The sequence below is a fragment of the Cygnus olor genome, chromosome 2 (genome assembly GCF_009769625.2).
Source record: "Cygnus olor isolate bCygOlo1 chromosome 2, bCygOlo1.pri.v2, whole genome shotgun sequence".
Lineage (NCBI taxonomy): Eukaryota > Metazoa > Chordata > Aves > Anseriformes > Anatidae > Cygnus > Cygnus olor.
Genome location: NC_049170.1, coordinates 3,266,431 through 3,284,094, shown reverse-complemented (window position 1 = coordinate 3,284,094; position 17,664 = coordinate 3,266,431). Strand labels below are relative to the sequence as shown.

The following is a 17,664-nucleotide window of genomic DNA, read 5'->3' as shown; positions in this document are numbered from 1 at the left end:
AAGTCCTGACTTCAACCAGGAAGAAATAAATCTTTGAAAATGTGGATATGGAGGATAATGGGGCAGCCACCAATATGAAGCAGGGGAGGTCATGGATTTCAGGACAGGCAACCATGGAGCAAAGAAAAGGGAAATCATGTGGGAAACAAGAAGGCAAGCTTCAATAATTTAAGAATTGTTAATTATGATGAAGTAGAAGCAAATTTAAAGGACAAGGCTTAAGAGAGCAGAAAACTTCTTGAAAAAAGAATATTAAGGGCATAATTACACAGACTATGCAACTACAAGGACCATCAGGAACAGCCTGCCTAAATCGTTAATTCTTCAATGTCCTGAAACTCAGGAGACCTGTAAAATATGTGTGGTTTAGATCACTGTGAAAGAAATACTACAGAATATAGAGGCAAAATCAGAAAGGTCAGGTTCCCTGCATGTCTCAAGAGGGTCAAGGGTAGTTCCCCATTCCTGGGCTCTGGAACCTCCTGGACAAAGAGACTGATATGAAAGAAGGTCTGAAAGGTAATCTGGAAAATGATGCTGATATCAAATGTCTCCAGACACAGATGCACATTCTGTGTAGTCGTATCCAGCAACTGGCTGGTATTCTCTGCTTGCCTTGTAGCACTTGGTTGTATCAGAATATTATCATGCAAACCCCAGAAAATCTGGCCAGCTTGTACTAGAAAGAAACAGAAATAATACAACGATATTCCGTAAGTAGATTAGAAGGAAGAAAAACAACAAGAAACAAGTTGTCTACCTCTCTTACAGGAATATAAGTTGATAGTTGGTGACACAGAGAAAACGGAAGTGTTTACCTCCTTTTTCTTTTTTAATATTAAAGGTTAATGATAGCTAAGAAAGTAATAGAAACTCTGACTGGGATAAGGAAAAAAACAGATTAGAGAACATTTAAATAAACTTGATATTCTCAAAATCACCTTGGTGTGATGGCGTGTCCTGAAATACTTAAGGAACAAGCTGAACCAATATCAGACGTAAACAGTTGCACTAGAGAAATCAAAGAGAATGGAGATGTTCCAGAAGTACAGAAAATTAGAAATTCAGAGGTGGAAAAGGTCTCACAGACTGAAGTATAGGCACTTAATTCTTTCAATGTAAACCAAGAGTCTAAGCTCCCCAAACAGATCCAGACAAAGTCAGTGGAGCCAATGGATCTATCTGCTATCCATCTATCTATCAGTAAACATCTGCTACAAGGTAAGCTGGATGTCTCCCTGGCTTCCCCTGACTGCGTTGACTAGAACTCCATTGACAACAACAGGAATTTAGGAATACTCACCAGTCTTACTCAATGAGCTGAATTTCACCCACAGTGCTTGTCTTTTAAAAGACAGGACAGGGAGAGGAAGAGAGGGGATCCAAAGAATAATGGACATTTTAGCTTAACTTTAATTCTCCGAAATAATATTGTAGCAATACACTTGGATTTGCCAAGAGCAATTCTCTTCATGAAGGAGTGGACCAGTGTAGTTTTTCTTTAGTTAAATTAGTAACTTTCACTGATAGACACAGTATATGATGTACACCTTGATTTTATTAAAGCAATTATCCTGAAATAATTCTAGGTAGGAAGCACTATCAGTTTGAAAACCAGTCAAAAAAAATCAACTAGGATTTACAGTCACAATGAAAGAATGAGTTGAGCAGAGTACTTCAATACTCTGGAGCCCAGTAGCATTCAGCATTTTCTTTAGTGACTCGGACAATGAAACGTAGAGTAGTTTTACTAATTTGTCAGGTGATCTCAAGCTGGGAAAGGAGAGAAACTGAAAGCACTTTGTTAAACAGGATTAGGATTAAGATTTTGATGAAGCAGTGGTGAAAAAAATAGGCTGCAGTCCAGCAAGAGCAGGTGCAAAATACTGTATTTAGGAGCAATCAGCCACACCAATACAGGATAGGGAACAACAGGCAGCAGATCTGCAGAGAGAGGTTTGAAGTTACAAGAGATCACAGCGCAAACACAAGTCAAGAAATGCAATTCTGATGTGAATAAAGCAATCATCATAATAGGATGTATAAAATGGAGTGTCATATGCAAGATACATGAAGTCCTTCCTTCCTACTCCAGTCTGGAAAGCCTCAGATGGAGCACTTTAGTCCACTTTTGGCCACCACACTTCTAGAAAGATGTGGATTAACTGAAGATGGTCCGGAAAGTAATAAAGATGAGCCGAAGTCTAGAAAACATGACCTATGAAGAAAGAGTGAAAGGAATGAAGTTACTTAGTCCAGAAAAGAGAATACAGGAGGAGACATGATAAAAATTTTCAAATCTGTAAAGTCACAGAGAGAAAATAATATTTCTCCCTGTCCACGGGACATGGGAAAAGAAGTAAGGATATAAGCCAGCTCAAGAAAGATTTTTGTTGGCATTAGAAAGAACTTTCTAGCAGTAATGACAGCTAGGCAGTAGAATGAGTGCCGAGGGGAACTGCAGATTCTTTACCATTAGAGTTTTCAAGTGCAGGCTAGATAAGGATGATGACGTGGGGCTTAAGGATGGACCAGATGACCTGTAGATGTTCTTTCCAATTCTGTTTTCCACAGCTAAATTGGAAGTGCAAGATTAAACCCATCCTTGCGTTACAGGTAAATATCAAGGTGAAAAAGTCTGGGCACTGAAGCAAAGAAAATGACTCATACTGATTTTCCAGATGAGAAAGATGGCTGAAACTGCTTCCTACTGTCCTACATTACTTGTGGAAATAAAGTTCTCCTTTCTTCCAAAGAATGTTTACAGATGAATTTGACTGAGGACTGTGAAGCACTCTCACACTTCGTAATGCTGAGTATTCTGCAATATCAGAATACAAATCTACATGACTTTTAGTTACAGCTATATAAAAAAGTTGCATTGAATCATATTTTTTTTTTGCACTATTCATAATAATCTGTCAAATCCTAATGTAACTTGAAATCTAAGATCACTCTTTTTTAAGAAGTACAAGTGTGCCTGCTACTCCATCTCCCTAGGTCCAAGTCAGAAGTATGTAAACCAGAACAAAAAATGCAAGCATATGGAATCCTTCAGCCTTCAGTGTGGTACAAAGCAATACAGCCATGCACCAAAAAGAGCAGGGAGAGGAAAACAGGGAAAGTGTTAGTATAATCCATGGAACTAGAATTCTAGTTAGAATTAGATAAAAATCACAATAAATGAAAATAAATAAATAAATGCATTACAGACAGAATTAATGATGTCAAGATTAGAGAAAGAACTCATTGTGTGTCAGTACTTAGGCTCCCAGAGGAAGACAGGAGAAACATCACACAAAAGTATAATTTCTAATTTCTGAGTTTGTGTGTTTTTGTTTTTCTTTTACCGTGCACTGTCAATGCTGCAGTAGTCTTCTCGTCTCCACACACACAGATATACTCCCCAGCGTCCTTGACTTCTAAAGCATGGATCAGTAGTTGTGCTGTGGTACCTTCCTGTCTCATAGTATATTTTTCACTTGATTTGAGCACTTTGTGTTTCTTTTTCCACTCCACAGAGGCAGCCCTAGATAGCTCACATTGTAGTGTGGCTGTTCCACCTTCTGTGGCTTCCTCATTCTTCATCTCTTCCTTGAAGTGTGCAGGCAAGGCTGAGGAGTTCAAAATGAAGAGAATGTATGATCATAGTAGCTATCCAAGTGACTACTTATCTGGTCCATAGACCACATGGGACAAGTATAAACTTCCCTAATCAAACTGGAATTGATAATCACTTTGAGAAAAATATGATGGTGACTCTGGAAAGTTGGAGAACACCTTTTTCATAAGGCAGTGTTTTTTACTGTGACATGGTCTATGGCATGAAATGGAGAAACATACTAGTCCATTTCTTCAGACTCTGCAAGACTGAGTCCTGCCTTACTTTGAGTACTGCTAGCACAATGGAAAACAAAGCCTAACTGCAGTGTCTAAGAGCTATTACAATGCAAATCATTACTGAAAAAGTTCATAAATGAAACTATATCTGAAGCATCAATCTCAATTTTCCATGAGATTTATCCTCAGATAATGATCTAGCAGAACTTGACAGTGAAGTTATTCTCAAAGAATGTTTAACACCACATTGAAAACTATCAAAAATAACTCATCACCAAATTCTAATACTGTCAGCTTTGGGATTGTAATATCTTATCAACCAACATCTGACTAATATGACTTTCCTTCGTTAGCAACTACTGCTGCACATGAGCATCAAAGAAGTGGCTTGGAACCTAGATGAATAATTGAAAGAATAATTTGCAAGAAACATCTGACCTTTGCCTGGTATTGACCAGTGCATTCAGGACTTTATGCCCATGTCCAACCATACGTAGCTAAATTCAGATATATGGCTGCAATTTCTAGGCTGATCCTATCATGTTTTTAAGAAACAGCTGGTCAGAAATAATCTACTTAATTAGTTATATGAGATTTTTACCATTCACTTTTACGGCAGCTGTAGTTTTCTGATCTCCGTAACAGCATGTGTAATCTCCAGCATCTGTCAGATCTAAGTCACGGATCATCAGCTCAGCAATTGTGCCCTCACATCTTATGGAGAACTTGTCATTTGGCTCTAGGACTCTGTCTCCTTTCCTCCATTCCACAGAAGCTGCAGGCTTGTTCAGTTCACAGCACAAAGTGACTGTACCATTTTCTGTGGCTTCCATGTTCTTCAATTCTTTTTTAAAATGCGGAGGAAGGGCTGAAGATCACAGGTGAAGAGAGAGCACTTTAAAAGTGAGGAAATACTGCATCTTGTCTGCTCCACTGGATTAAAACCCTTTAATCTCTAAAAGTTGTGATTAAAATATATAGCACCCAAGAGACAGACAACAACAATTTTAGGGGCTTCCTTGCCTTATTCTTTGTGACATACTCCTTTCAGCATGTATAAACTGAACTGGAAATCAGGATTGCAAAACTATGACTTCAGTACTGGGATGTATGTTTTAAAGGCATTTTAAGATATAAACAACAGAAAGCTGGCCCCAAGCCTTACATGAGCTTGCACAGCTCTGTCTTAAGATCAGATGAACAATCAAAAGGAATGCTATGTTAATTAGAATTCCAGGCTGCAATGCATCTTTCTCACCTATCTTTCTCAATTGTTATCATAACAGAGCACCTTCCAATTCTATTCAAGAAAAAGAAGTGAAATCTCAGTGATATGCCTAGAAATCAATTAAAGGAAATACTGAAAGTGCTATTTATGACCAAGGTCATCATTATCTGTTTCCAGACTTGATTAACATGATAGAACAGGGACAGAAAAGACTGTGTGATGCCATTTATCATTCCCAAGTGACAGACATTCAGTAAAAGATATTTGAAGTGGTTTACACAGCTATCAAAAATTTAAAGTAATACATGGAATCAAGACTCGTTTGTGATCCTGCATGAGTGCCCAGATGACAAAAAATCCCTATTAAATTTATGTATTTTACCATGCACGGTCAGGGATGCACTAGTTGTCTTCTCTCCGCACACACACGTGTAATCTCCCGCATCTTGTTCCTCCAGGTTATGGATCGTCAGCTCAGCAATGGTATCCTTCAGCCTCATTTTGTACTTGTCACTAGGCTTGAGCACCTCTTGCCCTTTCTTCCACTCCACCGGAGTGGATTTGGTTAGCTCACACTGCAGAACAGCTGTCCCGCTTTCTGTGGCTTCCATATTGGCGAGCTCTTTTTTGAACAGTGTAGGCAAAGCTAAGGAATGTAATATAAACACCGTACATCAAAAACATTGACTGGACCTTGAGGAACCTAGGACTAGATCCCGAGGCTTGTCCTTCACTATCACAGGAGAACAAAACATACAGTCTCTGTAAGCAGTGATCTTGCACTAACTAGAAAACTATTGCAGGGTCTCACAAGGATAATTGCCACAATAACCCACCTCTAAAATTAACTTATGCAGTACACTTGCCATTTCCCTGCTGATTCCAGTAGTCCTCTCTATCCATTTCTGTCCGAATTCATCTATCTTGAACATTAATGACTTGAATTCTGACTGAAAGTCATAGCCCTTGATGCCAGCACTGCTAGCTGGGGATCTTTACATGAAACGACTTTCCTAACACCTTAACTGATGTTTCTTGTTCAGAAAAAAACAGTTATATAATTTTAGGTGCACCTTTAAGCCATAATTTTCAAGGGCATAAAGGCTCTAATATGAGGAATACAGGTGTTTTTTCAGCATCACTCTGCAAGTTGCCTTGTGGTGTGTCACCATAGCAAAAAGGAAGTGACTTGCACAAGGAAGAAAGTACCAGCTCAGAGGAAGGCAAGAACAGAAGTACCTTTGACTGGGAGAAAGAAGAGGTAAAAGCATGTAAAAGTGTGCTGAGAAATCTGAGAGAAGAGAGTTTGTCTCCAGCACCTCATCCTTAAGATATACCTCAAATAAAAACATTCCTTTCAGTTATTGGAACTGTATGTCAACTGCTGCTGCCAGAGGTGTAACCAAAGGTTTTCACTATTCACCATGGCAGAAACAGGAACATATTTTGCCTAACTTCTCTCTAAATCAGGACCTTCAGAGTAATGGCTTGTTGGTGGTGATTTTTGTTCATTTGTTTTTTGAAAGTGCCATTTCATCAGCACAATGTATCACGGTCCTGCAAAAGAGGATGGTCATTCTCTCCCAAACAGAGAACAAAAATCTCTTGCTAACCAAGCTCAGCACCGTTAATGAACATTCCTCCAATCCACTGACACCAGTGAGACACAAGGGACAATCCTTCTGAGAACAAGCTATTTGCTAGAGGCCTAGACACTTTTGGCCTTACATACAGCTGCCTGTTCACACTAACAACATGTAGAAGGGTCTAGGATAAGAAACTCTCACCACTCTATGCTGCCATAAGGCCCTCAGTGTCAAACTCACAAACAGTGGGAGACAGGATGAAATAAAGGCAGCCAGCAAACCAAGAAAAGGCTGCAGAATGAAAACATCAACACGGGTCAGAAAGAGATCTGCCAGAGAAAAGGGGGATCTCTGAAATGCTGCTATCATAGAGGAGAATGTTTTGTTTGTTTGTTTTTTACCATGGACTGTCAGGACAGCTGAGGTCTTCTGATCTCCACACACACAAGTATATTCTCCGGTATCTTCTACCTCCAGATCTCGGATCAACAGCTCTGCAGAGGTTTCTTCTTGTCTCATCCTATACTTATCACTTGGTTTGAGTGTCTTGTCCCCCTTTTTCCACTCCACTGGGACCCCGACCTTGCTCAGCTCGCAGTGCAGTGTGGCTGTTGCACCATCTGTGGCTTCTCTGTTTTTCAAACCTTCTTTGAAAAACGCAGGCAAAGCTGAGAGACAGCAATATGAGCAGTGAGACGTAACGCTCCAAAGAGTTAAAATTAAACACTGATGTTTAATTTCCCTTTTCCTTCTTCTCTTGAATTGGTTTATCAACACAAGAACATAAATTGTCAATAGTTTCTACGAAAAAGTATGAGGAATGAAATAACTGCAAAAGGATTCAGTGCTTGCAGTAACCCATAGAGATTTTTTTACATGTACTCAGAGTCACAAACCAACAGAAGCAGAAAACCCTTTTTTTTCCTGTGAAATTTCAAAGAAAAAAGCTAATTTGAAATTTCTGAAAAAAATTGGTTTTCTTATATGAAGTTTTAAAGCATAATGAAAGGAGGATATTTACTATATTTTCACAAACTTAAGTAAATGAGAAGACATTCTACATTGAAAAATGAAACACTGAAGTTTTATTCTAAATGTCAGTTTGAAATGAAATTGTTAATTTCAATACATGATGGGAAAACAAGCGTTTTCACTTCAACTGAAATATTCTTTCAAATATGTCAGTTGCAGTAAAAATCAAAGTTTGCAATGAGCCTGATCATCACTTAGAAAGTTTGGGCTTGCTTTACACAGTAGAGTAACTGAATACAATGACAACTGGCCTGTATATATAAAAGCACCTTGCTGTCCCAGGAATAGAGTATGGGAATAAGATTCTAGGGAATTAGCCAACCTTTCTGAATGTGATGAAACCTTAACACCACTAAGTCATAGTCCGTTTTAATGGGCTTGAGCATAACAGGAAGTCTGATAAAGGAAAACCAAAATGATCGACTCTCACTAAAATGGTAGCAGCCATCCTGGTTGCCTATCTTTTCTCAGAGCTTGTATTTTGACAGCCCTCCTGTGCCATGCACACCAGCCATGCTGACACCAATAGGAACACTTCATTGACATCAGTGGGCTCTGGGTATGGGCCTGGCAGTAGGAAGGAGGGTAACTAGGTGTCTGCCCAAACAGACAGAGAAAACAAGATAGTTAATTTTAGTATGTGTCTTGTTTTGTTAGTTTTACCATGTACTGTTAAAACTGCCATAGTCTGCTGGTCTCCACACACGCAGGAATAATTTCCAGCATCCGTCGTGTCTAGATTTTGGATTATAAGCTCAGCAACGACACCTTCTCGTTTCATTTTATACTTGTCACTTGATTTGAGGGTCTTGAATCCCTTTTTCCACTCCACATTAGCAGCAGCCTTGTTCAGCTCACAGCGTAGAGAGACACTTTTACCTTCTGTAGCTTCTGCATCTTTCAGTTCTTTGGTGAAAAGAGTGGGTAGGACTGCAGAGTAAATGGAATACAGACACGGCATCAAAGCTGAGAAAGCCTGACCCATGACCTACTGGCTCTTGTCTGTTGTCTCCCTGAACCTGCGCGTCACTAAAGTCATAAAACCTTCTTCACACTCCAGGATTGTGTTCAATCTCTAACAATTCACAAGAGATTTTAATTTGCCTTTTTTTTTTTTTTTTTGTCCTCTCACTTTAAAATTTGTTTTGAAAGCAGTCTTGTTTCTCTACAAACTTGACAAGTCATTTACCCTTTATTTTATGCATCATAAAATTAAAGGGATAAAATTAGAGGCCATACGTCAGTATGAGGCCCAGAGCATTTTGTTTCCCTGGAGCAAAGCACCAGCTCCACAGAAGTGCTTGGATCATGGCCCTGTCTGTATTTTTATAAATGTAACTCCTTAAGTAAAACACTTGCAAACATGCTGTTGGCTTTCCGCAGACATACAGGATATGTTTTGGGATAATTAAAACAAAATTGGTATAAATAAATAAAATTGTAAAAGGCCTGGGAACAGCAGGAGCATAATAAAGAGTATTTTTTCAGTAAGAATCCTTATGTAGCATCGCATGTTTTTGAAAACTTTTTCCACTTAGCAGTAATGGGTGTAGCAGTTTAAGTAATGAAAGAAAATATTAATCTCACTTTTAGAACAATACCTATGGGAAAATTTTTAAACGGCAGGTACACGGTACTTGGAGGTTGTGTTGAGCTGGGACTTGTACTTCACTTGTCATTTAAACATATTACAGAGGAAGAAAAATAGCACATCAAGAGGGGATCAGGTGAAGGGTGTGGGAGTGGTGTGCAGAGAGAGAGAGACAGAGGAGAAAAAGAGGGAAAAAATCAGCAAGGGATGGAAATGGAAAGTATACAGAGATCAGATGTAACAGGAGAAAAAGAGGAACAGTTCAGAATTATGCAGGTTTACTTGAGGTGTGTGCCAAGAATTTCTTTTTACCATTTATTGTCAAAGTGGCCGTAGTCTGTTGATCTCCACACACACAGCTGTAATCACCAGCGTCTGTCAAATCCAAATCCCGGATGATCAGCTCCGCAAAGGGGCCTTCCTGCTCTATTTTGTATTTTTCACTTGGTTTGAGGACCTTATTCCCCTTTCTCCACTCAACGGGAGCCGATTTGCTCAGTTTACAGTGCAAAGCAACTGCCTCACCCTCTGTAGCTTCCTTGTTCACCATTTCTTCTTGGAAGAGGACAGGCAAGGCTGAAGGATGCAATACCAACAGAGACGGAATCAGAAATATAACAAAATGATCTGGGCTTTTCTGTGAATTACTGGACTACAGCATATGCATTTAATCAAACGTACTACTGCTAGGTGGATACAGCTGTAAGGGGGAGGAAGATCTCCTGGAGCAGAGAGAAAAAAAAAATGGAGAAAACAATATAGAACATTGCTGAGATGTCTCAAAGCTAAAAAAGCACAAGGGAATATTCTCTAACAGGGTGACTCTGGCTCCACAGAGCTACCATAAAACTTCTTCGAAATCATACTGACCAAGCTTCAGACAACCAGCAAACACTGTCAGACACACTAAATTTGGGGCTTAATGAGAAACATGTAGAATGTTTACCATTCACTTTCAAAGTAGCTGTAGTCTTCTGGTCTTCACACACACAGGTGTAACTCCCGGCATCGGTCAAGTCTAGGTCTTGGATTACCAGCTCAGCAAAGCGGCCTTCCCGTCTCATTTTGTATTTGCCATTTAGCATCAGCACCTTTCCGTCCTTCCTCCACTCGACCGAGCTGCCTGCCTTGCTCAGCTCGCACTGCAGCGTGGCTGTTCCACTCTCTGTGGCTTCCTCATTCTTCAGCTCTTTTTTGAAACGGACTGGCAGGGCTGAGAGACGCAGAATGAACAAGGGATCGCAACCCAAGGCCCTGCCCAGCACCTCTGGTCAGAGGCTGAATTGTGATTGATCAAATACTTATCCTCACACCTTTATCCATAATCACACCTGACTTTTTCATGGCTGGTAAAACCCACTCTCTAACAACTCTTTCTGTGCAAATCAAAGTCTCCGATTTGATCTGGATCCCACATACAAAGGACAAACTCATCCTCATCATTAAAAGTAATGAACCCTCCTCAACAGAAAATCCCAATGAATCTTTTCCCGTACTAATTCATGAAAACATACACGCATGTCAGCACCCTTCTCTGGAGAAGGGTCTCTGAGAAGACATTGCAACAAACACATGCAATATTGGGCATAATGAAAACAGATCATGGACAGGGATTGGGGAAAGGAGTGACACAGCAACATGAAAAAATGGAAAGATGACAAAAGTAGATATAGGACATAAAGTTAGGTGTTGAAAGAGAATGTACAGAAAGGAGGAGGGAAGGGATGGACAGAAACATTCCAGAGTTTCATGGGTTATTTCTGACTTTTTACCATTCACTGATAAGGCTGCTGTGGTTTTTTGGCTTCCCACTACACATGTATAGTCTCCAGCATCCTTTGTGTCCACATCATGGATCAGCAGCTCAGCCACTGTGCCCTCTTGTCTCATCCTGTACTTGTTACTTGGCCTGAGAACAGTGTGCCCCTTCCTCCACTCCACAGGGGCCTCTCTGCTCAGCTGGCAGCGCAGGGTGGCTGTCCCACCTTCCAGAGCCTCTAGGCTCTTAAGTTCTTCTTCGATGAGTGCAGAAACAGCTGAGGAATGAAGCATTCTCATTTTACTTTACCCCATATGGGACTTAAAAGACTGAAACAAATTCTCTCAGCACAGCTAACGAACCTTGACTTACCTGCACCTCCAGGACTCTACTTGCATTTACAATAGCATACCATGAGTTTGGGGGAAAAAAAGAATTATTTTACAATAATTAAAATATAAAAATAATTACTCTTCTGCTGCCCAAATGCTGTTGGTCACAAATACATGGAAAACTTGCTCAGTAAGTACAGAACAGAACTGCATATTCTTTAACGAAGCACGTGGCTGAGGCTCTTCTTACCTTAGAGCTCTAGCAAGTGCCTCTGTCTCAAGAAGAAAGCAGAACGGTTATTTCAGAGGCAAGAAAAGATACCTTGTTATCAGGTCAAGGACACTTGATTGTTATGTTTTAGTATGAAGTTATTGTCCTAGAAAACAGATAACTGAATGGACCCAGCCAGAGCTGCCATTCATTTGTACTGGTCCCTTTTTTTTTCTGAACACTCACTGTAAATGTGCAGGACCATGGCAAGAACAATAACAAATGGTCACAAGCAGGTGTCTTATTCCTACCATGGATTTTGACTTGGGCTGTGGTCTGCTGGTCTCCAGTGTCACAGGTGTATCTTCCCGCATCTTCTGGCTCTGCATTATGAATCACCAGCTCTGCCACTGTTCCCTTCTGCTTCATTTCATATTTGGCACTTGCCTGGAGTGTGGCTTCTCCCTTCTTCCACACCACAGTGGCATCAGCTTTTGTGAGTTCACAGCGCAAAGAGACAGATTTCCCCTCTTCCATTTCCTTGTTCTCCAGGGTTTGTTTAAAAAGGACAGGCACAGCTAGAATACAGAACCAGGGATCAAGACAAGCCCTGTTGTCTCGCTGTACAAATACCCTATGATAGCTGTCACCCCTAAAAACAGTCCTTTTTCAAAAAAGCAGAGCAGTCCTAGACTTCTAGTCCAATGAATTCCCTGCTGTTGCAGGTCTCTGATACAGTACCTATGCCCTAAATCTCTGTTGCTTTCTTCTCCAGCATATACTGGTTTTGGAGGCTCTCACTCTTTTTTACTAAAGCTGTTTGTTTAGTGGCATTGGGGAGGACTGATGGCATCTGAGAGCCTTTAAAAAGGATGTCTGGGGGACTTTGGGAGTCTAAACATTAATCAGTTGGCTACCTGCAATTTGCTAGGGACTAGACCTGACTGCTGTGCATTCCCGTCTGCTCTTACATGTTATGTTTTCACGTTCTCCCTGTGCTGTCATGCTGCTAGTCTCAAAATCTAACTGCAGTCTTAATCACAACCGTGTAAAATAGCTAACAGGTCAGGAACTCTGGCACAAAGGGTATAGGAAACAAACCGCCTGCACTTATTTCAGGCTCAGTGGGAAGTTACAGATTTAAGCTCCCAGATGCATAACATAAAATTACATGAATGAAGTATGTACAGGTACTTACAAGTATGCAATATTGCCATTAAATTTTAAGCATGAATTTGTAGATGATACTCCTACAAAAAGAAGTGCTGTGGTTTTGTTTGTTTTGTAGAAAATCTATAAAGCAATGCATTAAGAAAGTGCTGCAGTGCATCCAACCTTGCCTACCATTTACTTTCACCTGAGCAGTGGTCTTCAGTTCTCCAGCAGTACAGGTATAGTCCCCAGAATCTATCGATTTGACATCTCGAATAATGAGCTCTGCCACAGTGCCATGCTGCTTAAATTCATACTTCTCACTGGCATAAAGAACAGTGTCTCCTTTCATCCATTTCACTGGGGTATCAGGTTTGCTGAGCTCACAGGTCAGTTTGACTTGTTTTCCTTCTTTAGCTTCTTCGTTTTGAAGCTCTTGCTTGAAGAGAACTGGTATTTCTGGAAAAGAACATTGCACATGTTAAAGGAATCACACGAGCTTGGAAATCACTTTTTAGTTTCAGACTTTTTTTTGTTCAGGTAGAAAACCACAGGAATGAAAATACACTAGCAAACAAAGGGAACGGATTCTTACAAATCACATCTGGCTGCCAGAACTCTACAGAGAAGTCTCAAAAATATTCAGGACTGTATGCTTTTTATCTTTTAACCACTATTTGTACTATTTAAAGACATTGCTATTATTATTGTTGTTATTAACAACAGCATCAGATGCTGCCAATACTATTAGTGACATAAAAGTACTGTTTCAGTACTTTGGGAATTAGTGCGCAATTTCAGTCTTAAAAGATCTTTAGCAATGGCCAGCTACTCAGTTATTTGAATTTTCCTCTCCCATCCCCTCAGTAGTAAAGGGAGCACCAAAATTATCTACTGTAATGCAGGGGCACTGCAAGGGCCTAGCTGTGAGGGGAAATGTCCTACTTCAGCTCCCCCGTGCCATTCTGGGATGACAGCCAGATCCGTGGTGCAAGGCACAGAATATACAAACAGAAGCCAGTCCCACCAGTGCAACTTAGCCATGCTATTGGTGGTGCAAGAAGTCAGTCAGGGATGGCAGACACTGAACTACATTGCAGACTGGTGGTCAAAGCCCAATCAGTGGCACAAAAAATGTAAAATCTAACCGAGGTCACCTCATACGTAAACACAGAAAACACAAAGAAATGACAAGGCACCTTTTATCATGACTAGCATTATTGATTTCTTATTATAAGAAACCAAGACAGATTTTCATCAGACATGAATGCAGACTTAAAAACAGCACAGAAGAAACACAGGACATGCTGGACACAAAAGGGCCCCTGGGGAGATTCCTGTGCAGGCTCTATCACAGCCTGGGACCCAAGACTTTAAGGTGAGCTACTGTAGAGATAGCACTTCTTGGGGAAGAGGAGGGAGGAAAAAAGGTCTAATAAAGTGTTCTTATGAATATGGAGGTCTGCTACCAATTCATGATGTGTTTGTCCTGTGGCTTACAGCCCATTCTTCTGTTCTCTTTTCACCTCTACTTTGTGTATACTCACAGTGTCATGTGAATATTGAAATTTTCTGCTATTTTTGCATTCTGCTATTCTGATGTGACTTATTAGGTAAAGGAATGTTACAACAGTATAATTTGTTGTAGACATCCTTATGACTCGATTCCTCTGCATCTACTAGTGATCTGAATCCGTTTTCAAATCCTACATCCATCCACACCCTTCTGGGTGAAGGGAGAAATGGGGCAGTTCTGTAACACTCGTTATGAATGTTTGTTTATTTTTTACTTAACAGAAAAATTCCACTTCATCACAGGTAAGATCCAGGTCCTACTGGAGTCAACACAGGTCCTTCCTTTGTGTGTAATGGGTATTGGGAAAGCATAGTAGTGCTAAGGAAAGTTATAACAAATCTGGACCAGTAACCACCAGCTATCACCGTCATCCAGTTGTTCTCTTTCCTTGCACAGCAGACCTCAGCCTTAAACTGGTTTGTTTCTCTGTGCTCTGGCTGAGCAATTTGCCTTCCCTCATTGTGCTCTGAGGTTCAGGTTGACTATTCCAATGACCCAAAGCCTTTTTGTTTGCACTGACTTCTCTAATCTGGATGCAGTTTCTGATCAGCCCTTCCAGAGTGTGTTGGGAATAACTGCATGCAGGATACCCACTGGTGAAGCTAAGCATTAACAGCCTGCTGAAACCTGCTTGTGTGAATGGGCAGACTTGCTCTCAGGAACTGAGCTCCTCCTCAGGCTAGGGAAGTGACTCACAAGAGGCTGGAGAAATTATGATGGGAGGGTTTGTAACGTGAATAGCAGGTGAACCTAGTTCTGACCCAGCTCATACCCACTGCTCTGCCTAATATACTTGGTGCTTTCCTAAAATGCTCAGGAAATACACTAAAATCTCATGTGTCTAAGAAAATAACATTGATTTGTTGCAGCTCAGACAATACAACCCTTCAGTTATCACCTCCTGCCAGATAATGTTCTTTGGAATAAATGCTTCAGATGTGCTACTCTCAAAAATTTAGCTGCCTAAAGCAATTATCTAGACAGTTGTGGGTGCATTGATTTCTTCTTGGAGAGAGACAGCATAGGAGACAGCTACAGAAGGCGACTAATTTTTTCTCTGGATTATCTCTTAGGCTGGGTGGATATTCTACAGAGACTGTTCTCTGCTGACCCATTGCTGACTGCTCTAGAAAGATGAGACACTTACATTCCACAGAACCCAAATCAGGTAAGATGAAGGATTTTCCTGTCTCACATTCTGCCACCTCTCTGGATGCTGCCCTGGATGACTCAATTAGAACCTTTTCTGCACTGTGGTGCAAAGACACGAGGTTCCTTTTCAGTATAGCTTCACGTATATAGCATATAGAACAAGGTAGGACCCAAACCATCACTCCAAATGTTCTTACCCTTGACAGTAATAACCGCACTACTTTTAGCTGCTCCAGCCTCACACTCATATCTGCCACTGTCTCTTTCTTCTGCCCTGTGAATGACCAGCTTGGCTTCAAATCCCGACCGGCTGATGTTATACTTAGAAGAATTCCTAAGGCTCTTCCCATCTTTGCACCACTTTACAGGGCTGTCTGATTTGGAGATTTCACAGTGGAGAATCACATCCTCTCCCTCAGTGACTTCAGTATCAACCAGCTCCTTTGTGAAGATGCAGGGCTTTTCTAGAATCACATAAAAATGGTCTGAGATTTTCAGAGGAGGTGCAGATTTTCAGATCACAAGTAATCTGTAAGACTTACATCCAAGATCACTTGTGTCAAAACTACAGATCAGGGTTAGTAATGAATAATTTGGTGTGCAGGACTACAAAGCCCTCAGGAAGGCATCAGTCATGCCATAAAATGTGGTTTAGTAAACGCCTAATGCCATCTGGAAGAAACTGAGAAGGAAATGTCTGTAGAAGAACAAAAATAACATCTCTCATGTCTCATTAAATACAGGCAAGATGGAGGTACTATTAAAACAATGAAACATAAATTGAAAACATATCGACTGTTCTTTTTTCTTTTTTTTTTTCCTTGAACTAATCTATTTCTTCTCACTCATCATCACGTTGCCACCTTACCAGCTTGGTTGAAGGAAAACTGGACAAGATATCCAATGTCCATCATTACAGTATAACTTTCCCATCTAAGGTCCAATAAATACACTGACAGCTCTCCAGGAATGCAAAGTGTTAATTCCCCACCCCTAGCTTCATCATACAGGTAATGATATTCTTGAACATATACAGATATGCGTATGCTGGGGCCAAATTTGTTGCCGTTTTTCACCTGTCCACATTATCCTGTAGATATTTTTATGCATTCTCTTCTCTCCTGCAGTTTTTATGCTTGAATTACCTTTAACAACCAAATTGGCAGATGTTTTCTTATCACCAGCTTCAAATGTAATGACCCCCGAGTCCTTCAGTGAGAGCTTTTTCAGTGTTAGCAAGTGATATCCACCAGACTGAGACTGGATGTCATTAAGTTCATTGGTATGAAGTGGGGTTTTATCCAAAAACCACTGCACTTTGCTATAGTCTACAGGAGAGATTCTGCATTTGAACATGGCAGATTCTCCTTCTAACACAGTGACATCTTCCAGGTCTTCTGTTATTAGCACTTTCTGGCCTGAAAGGAACACAGATACATCAATTACTGGAATCTTCCACTCCTAGCATGAAAATTGTTATGGAAAACTTATGGATTATGGTTATGGATTTCCCACATGAGTATTTCAAGAAGGAAATACATTCATGATACAGAAGACTGAGACGTAACTCCCCTGTAACTGAACACAAAAATTATTCACAGGAAGATAATATATACAGGACACACACCAAAATAGGATGAAGACAGCTTCAAAATACCAGAACACATATAGCAGAACAAGTAGCCAGCACAATGCAAATCCAATGTTATGAAGTTTCTCCTAACAGAACTACCTGGAATGCAGCATCAGGGAACTTTACTTTTGTCTTGAGCTTTTTGACAGAGAACTATTTTTAACTCAGAAAAGTCGGCGTTAGAAACCTCACACTAAATTCAGGTTCACCAGCTCCTCCTCACATCAGCATTTTGGTTTTTAAATCATTCCTAAAGTGCTCCAGATGTAAATGCTTCAAATCAACAGATTGTTCTGCATGTCCAGTTCCAAGTTGCTAGATTTTTGTCCACATGGCCTGTGCAGTCTATCTATATCATGTATCAGAACCAGAAATCAAATCTGCTATCCATATGCTGAGAAATAGATCTGCCTGTGCATGGATGGCAGCACTTAAACATCTGGACATGTAGCCACCCAACAACACTGCTCTAGTTCATACAGCCTTCCCTTTTGGGGCACTTGGCCTCCTGCACATGTCATGCACAGAGCCTCTAATCAGGCCAGACAGCTGCAGTCCCAGAGATTTGCCAT

The 17,664-nt window shown here is 40.5% G+C and overlaps 1 protein-coding gene across 1 annotated transcript in view; it reads right to left on the bottom strand.

The window, feature by feature from the left end:
• Nucleotides 1–17,664, bottom strand: part of OBSCN (obscurin, cytoskeletal calmodulin and titin-interacting RhoGEF) — a 180,612-nt gene that overhangs the window by 96,313 nt on the left and 66,635 nt on the right. The window contains 12 exon segments of the mRNA XM_040550191.1: nt 3,351–3,614; nt 4,442–4,708; nt 5,451–5,714; nt 7,056–7,322; nt 8,350–8,616; nt 9,590–9,853; nt 10,224–10,490; nt 11,050–11,313; nt 11,891–12,157; nt 12,924–13,190; nt 15,657–15,923; nt 16,605–16,877. Coding sequence (XP_040406125.1) covers nt 3,351–3,614; nt 4,442–4,708; nt 5,451–5,714; nt 7,056–7,322; nt 8,350–8,616; nt 9,590–9,853; nt 10,224–10,490; nt 11,050–11,313; nt 11,891–12,157; nt 12,924–13,190; nt 15,657–15,923; nt 16,605–16,877 — 3,198 coding nt within the window.